The sequence below is a fragment of the Panthera leo genome, chromosome E2, assembly GCF_018350215.1.
Source record: "Panthera leo isolate Ple1 chromosome E2, P.leo_Ple1_pat1.1, whole genome shotgun sequence".
Lineage (NCBI taxonomy): Eukaryota > Metazoa > Chordata > Mammalia > Carnivora > Felidae > Panthera > Panthera leo.
Genome location: NC_056693.1, coordinates 7,774,071 through 7,779,734, shown reverse-complemented (window position 1 = coordinate 7,779,734; position 5,664 = coordinate 7,774,071). Strand labels below are relative to the sequence as shown.

General features: G+C 58.8%; 1 protein-coding gene across 3 annotated transcripts; it reads right to left on the bottom strand.

Moving 5' to 3' along the window:
• Nucleotides 1-528: 528 nt before the first annotated feature.
• On the bottom strand, nucleotides 529-5,638 carry FAM71E1 (family with sequence similarity 71 member E1). 3 transcript variants are annotated; one of them, XM_042919409.1, is made up of 5 exons: nucleotides 5,494-5,638; nucleotides 5,188-5,387; nucleotides 4,684-4,814; nucleotides 1,294-1,567; nucleotides 529-699 (listed from the first exon to the last, which is right to left on the bottom strand). In XM_042919409.1, the coding sequence occupies exons 1-5, from the start codon at nucleotides 5,564-5,566 to the stop codon at nucleotides 643-645; spliced, it is 735 nt and encodes a 244-aa protein (XP_042775343.1). In that variant the 5' UTR covers nucleotides 5,567-5,638; the 3' UTR covers nucleotides 529-642. The 3 variants fall into 3 exon arrangements, with proteins under 3 accessions (XP_042775343.1, XP_042775345.1, XP_042775344.1); XM_042919411.1 differs by having other exon boundaries at nucleotides 5,188-5,288; nucleotides 5,494-5,637; XM_042919410.1 differs by having other exon boundaries at nucleotides 5,188-5,306; nucleotides 5,494-5,634.
• Nucleotides 5,639-5,664: the final 26 nt, after the last annotated feature.

Sequence of the window (5,664 nt, the reverse complement as noted above, 5' to 3'; positions counted from 1 at the left end):
GAATTACCACTGAGAAGATAATAGTCTTGTCTACAACCTGCACGTGTCTGTCCTTCTTGAATCCGTAGCCCTGCCTCCCTCTTCCTGTAGGGGGTGAGTCGCCTGGGGGTGGGTGACCGGGACACCAGGTTGGAATGGCAACCGTGATGAGGCATCCCTGAGGCTGCCGTCTTGGAACGGCTTCTTCAGGGCCGCCAGCGTGTTGCCATGGCAATTACAAGTCACGGGTGGATCAAGACCCCCGTGGAGGCGCCCCCCTCGGACTAGCTGCTGGGGAGGGGGAGTGGGGAGGCAGGCTGGCCCTGCAGTGGCAGCTACAGTGAGTTAAAGAGGAGCCAAAGGCCAGATGGGGAAGGCTACTCTGGCGAGGTAGCCATGACGGACGGAATGGTGGGCACTAGGTCTCGAGGTGGCCCCAGGAGCCACACGCCGGGCCGAGCACCGGGCTGAGGCAGCCATACTGGCAAAGCTACTCTGTAAGGCAGCCATGTTGGATCGGTGACGACGGCAAAACTGCTCAGGGCCTGGTTGTTGGTTCTTAAGTGGCCGATCTTTATTAACTTTAATAATTCATCTTTCTGGCCCCGACGTAGGGTACTTTGATCTCTGGTCCTTTGGTGACCTCAAAGCCTAGTGGAGGAATCAGAGTCCCCAGAGTTCAGAGGTCTGTGGGTCAAGTCTGGCTTCCATGGCTTGAAGCTGGGTATGAGAGAGAGAGAGTGTCTCAGAGGCCTTGACCTGCAGATGTACCGGCAGTTTGGGGTGGGTGGGTGGGGGGCTCGGTGCTTATCTGGAAGGTGGGGGGAGTGGGGTGTCTCCAGAGGAAGAGGCCCCACGGGTTTCAATGCCCCCTTCTTCAAGGACGGGGGCCCTTCCCCTCCCCCTGGCCTTACAGGGAACTGGGCACCCAGTCTGGCCCACCCCAGCCCTTCAGGGCCCAGGTGTTCCGTCCCATATTCCACCGCAGCAGGTCAAGGGGAGAGAGGCTGGGGGCTGGGGTGCCCGATTAGGAAACTATGTGGCCAAGGGGCTCGTGGACCCAAGGCCCTGCAGACCCTGCCCTGCCTTGAGAACCTGCGGTCTCGGCACCCAGATTTCATACCCTTTCAGGACTCAGGAGTCTGGGCCTTCCTGCCACTCTCAACACAGGCATCCAGGCCCCCAGGTCCCCTCTCACACTCAAAGCCTAGGTCCCCAGCCTGTCCCTCAGACTAGTCCAAATTCCCCGGCTGCCTCCTCCTCCGACCCGAAACCCAGCCCCAGTCCCGCCCACCCCCTGCCCCTCCCCCGCACCGCCTCCCGCTCGGTCAGCTCGTCCTCGTCGTCGTCGTCCTCCTCCTCGCCTTCCTCTAGCGTCGGGTACTCCTGCGTGAAGGGCACGGCTCCCTGGGCCGAATGGAAGCGCAGGCGGTAGAGCAGCCGCACCCACTGGCCGAACTCGCGGTCTCGGGTCTCGGGTGCGGCCCGCAGCTGCAGGTAGAAGGCGCGACCTGTGCGGAACTTGACCTTGAGTTGCCAGCGGCTTTCGTCGTGGACGAAGAGCTGGACGAACTGCAGGGGGAACAGCCTGGGAGGGCGGAAGGGGCGACCTCAGGTGCCGACCCTCCCTGGCTCCACAGCCTTGCGGTCCCGGGCGCCTACAGGGTCGGGGCCGCCCACCCCAGCGCCCCTCTCCCCGCCCAGAAAGAGGCCTTTTTCACTTCGACTTTTATCCACCCCCAAAGCACCTTTGTGTCTCCCGCTGGCCCTTCTAACAGACAGCTGCCTTCTTGAAACTCCCCGTTGGATGTGAGAATGACAACGGACACATAACAGGTCCATCAACCACATTCCGGACCTTCTCCCCAGCCCCAACCTGCTCCCCTTCGTCTTCCCCACCTTAACTACATCCTCCCACTTGCTCGGTCAGAAATCATGGAGTTGCCCCTCGCCCAACTTTCGCTCTCACATCCTCATCCAATCCTGCCACCAAATCCTGGCGGCTCCACCGTTCAAATGTATCCCCGAACCCACCACTTGTAACTCCTTCCGCGACCAGCGGGCCCCGTCACCCGGTTCTCCCGCCTGGGCCGCGGGCTCAGCCTTCGCCGCGCTCTGTTCCCACGCGGCCGCCAGAGGGCGCCCATCAGCACCTGAGCGTCACGTCCCTCCCGTGGCTCGGTGAAAAGGCCAAGTCCTCACCTTGACCACCAGACCCCGCAGGATCTGTCGCCTCTGTTCCCTCTCTGCTCACTCCCCTCGCTCACTCAGCCCCAGCAACAGCCCTGCTCCTACCTCCCCCTGCCACCCCGTTGGCTTGGCCCCTTAATCTCGCTCGTGGCTTTCTCAAAAGCATCTTCTCAGGGAGAAGATCTGTTTACAACCTGAGGCTTGTGTGCGGCCGTGTCCGCCCTGCAGACCTCCCTATCCCCTACCCCCTCTGATACGTCTGCACAGACCTCACCCCACTGCTTCTGTCTGCCTTCCCGGTAGGAGGTGAGCTTGAAGGCAGAGACGTTGGTTCCATTTTGTTCACAGCTGCTCCCCATTCCCCCCACCCCCTGCCCCCGCCCTTCCTCCAGCTCACATCCGTGGTAGGTGCTCAATGGATGCTTGTCGAGAAGGTGGATAATTTGGCCCAGGTCACACCGCGGGGATTTGAACCCAAGTCTTCTCTGTGTTCTTAACCACCACACTGGGTAGCCACACCCCCCACTCTGGCCCGGCAATGCTACCTCTAGGAACCTATCTTACAGACGCCCTCACAACCGTGCGCCTGGATGCCCTCTGCGGACCACACTGGCCGTAACCCCCAGACACCAGCCGCAACATCAGTGTCCCTCAGTAGGCGGCTCGATCTGTTACTACATTCCCCAAGTGGAAGAATAACAGTTTATGTTTACAAGGTGCTCACCCTGGGCCAGGGGCTGTCCCAAGCACTTCATGGCCCTTTACTCAGCGTATCCCCTGACAGCCCTGCAAGGTGGGCTCTCCTCTTGTCCCCATGTTCCAGATGGGGAAACCGAGGCACAGACAAGTAGGGCACCTGGCCAGAGCCAGTGGCGAAGAGGTGAAGCCAGGATATGAGCCCAGGGAGGCAGGCATTCATTCGAGGACATTCCCTGCCATACGGTAACAGCACTAGATGCAAGTGGGGTGTAAGGGGGCAGAGTATTTACTCGTGTGTGTCCAGAAAAGGGCCTGCTGGTTGCGCTTCCGTTGACATGAAATGAATATTGATACGGGGCTGGTGGGGGAGGGCACAGCGTGCAAAAGCGGCATGGGGCACGCACCTGCGGGTTTTTAAAGGAGGGGTGAGCACCGAGGGGTGCTTGTCGAGACTGGCCCACGACAGGTTAGAAGTGAGGGACTAGGGGCTGACTGAGCCTCGATGCTTCATTCTCAGAGCAAGCTCGGTGTTTTTATCCTGATGGTGTGTTTATTTGGGGGGGGGTGTTGAAGGAGATGATGGGGGTCCAAGCACCCCTCGGCACCATCCTAAGTTCCCCCCACTGCGGGTCATGCCTCAGGGAGCAGTGAGGTTAACTGGTGGGATGCACAGCACTGAGAAGGAGCAAGAATATGCCCGCGCTCCGTAAGGCATCAGCATGCTCCTTTGTGAAGTGTTCTCAGCTTCTCCGGGGGGGGGGGGGGATAAATAAAGGCTGCAGGGAGCCTCCATTTAGTGTAGGTCAGAATCTGATTCTACCACCAAGTGGGCTGCAGATTTTTTTTTAGATATCAGAATTGTAGATAAAGGACTGTGGACCCGTGTGTGTGTGTGTGTGTGTGTGTCCCCTTTCTCTCTCTCTCCCTTCCTTCCCTCCCTCCCTTTCTTTTAACTGTTGAGATGTGGTCAAAAAAGTGAAAGCCATCGGCACATTGTTTCTGTAAATATACTACACGTATGGAAGAGTTTTGTTATTTGCAGCCGGAGTTGGAGGCAGGAGCCGAGGATAGGAGAAAGGTGTTATTTTGTGCTGTGTATGTTCTGTACTTTGGAGTGTGTTTGCGTTACTTTTTCAATGAAAAAAGAAAGACCTGAAGGGGTGGTGCTTAGTGTGGCACTGGAGCCCAAGAATCATGAGGTCAGTGGGGCACTCGGGTGGCTCCGTCGGTTAAGTGTCCGACTCTTGATTTTGGCTCAGGTCATGATCTCACGACTTGTGAGATCGAGCTCCATGTCAGGCCTGCTTGGGATTCTCTCCTCTCTCTTTGCCCCTCCCCTGCTTGTTCTCTCTCTCTCAGAATAAAGAAACATGAAAAGAAAAAGAATGAGGTCGGTAATGATGAGGAGGCCAGAGATTCCAATCCCAACCAACCCCTGACCCACTGTGGGTCTCTGAGCCTCAAAGGATGGGGCTAAGGGGCCCCATCATATTAAGATTAGGCCAGAGATGAGATTATGTGCATGGCCTAGGGGGCACCTGGCATGCGGCAGGCACAACATAAACGGTTATTCTTCTGATCCTTGCCAGCGTGGGGCTGAGGGCTGTCCCTCTCACGTCCCTCTATCTCTGATTTCCGGTCCCTGTGTATCACCCTGCCCTTGTTCTCCTGAGTGTATGGCCACCCACAGAGGACTGGCAGCCATCCAAGACGCCTCGCCCTGGGAGTCATCTGTGTGACAGGAGGTGCTGCAGGGGGCCCAGGATGCCCAGAGCTGGGGAAGGCGGAAGTCCAGGCTGGGATGGGGACAGTCACCCAAAGAGCTGCAGGCGTCCGTTATCCTTGGCAGGGCCGGCCAGCAGCAACAGGTCTGGGAGTTCCAGGGCTGGACTGGAGGCTGCCACCCCCATGGTGACCTTGTTGGCGACTTCTCCTAACCGGGTCACCTGGGGCCAGGGGTTAGAGGTTAGAAGCCAGATAGACGGAAGGTAGGATTGGTGGGGTTAAGGGTCATGAACCAAGTCTATTAAACACCAAGTCCGGGGTCAGATATCCCGGGGTCAGAGGTCAAGAGTCATCCGGGTGTTAAGTCAGGGAAACTGAACCAAGGGAATCAGAGGCCAGGGTTCATAAAGAAGCTAAAGGTCTAGAGGTCTGGGGGGGTGGGGTTCCAGGAGATAATTCCTGGAATTATCTCCGGAATTCCAGGAGATAAATGTTATGGGAGCGTGGTCGGAAGTAGGCAGAGCAGGGGCTCCTGAAGTCAGGAGGTCAGGCCTCAAGCGCAGGCTCGGTGTCAGGGGTTCTGGGGCTCCACACCTGCACAAAGTTGCTCTCAAAGATGGGGAAGTCTCGCAGCTGATCGAACTCGCCGCTCAGGAGGTGGCGCTGCAGCCGTCCGGGCCGGCCCGTGGGAAAGGCTGGAACCAGGGGGCATTCTAGATGGGCGAAGTTCGGGGGTCTAGTCCAGGAGGCTGGGCCTGGGTCCCCCATCTGGTAGGGCCCAGGGAAGCCGCGCTCTGAGGGTAGGGGAATCGGGGCTATCAGTCTGCGCGTCGCCGGCCCCCTCCCTCACGGGGTTCCCTCACCTGGTCCAACCCTGCCGGGCCCGGCTCCGCCTCTCACCTGTCATCCCACCTGCTCCACCCGGGGCCGGGTTAGTCTCGTGCCCCCTCATCATCGCAACGCCCCGCCCCATGAGGAGAGCGAAGGCAGGTGCCTGCGGAGAAAACGGACGGGTGGGGCCGCGGACTCTATCACGTCACAACGCGGCGGACCCTGTTTGAACTCACCAAA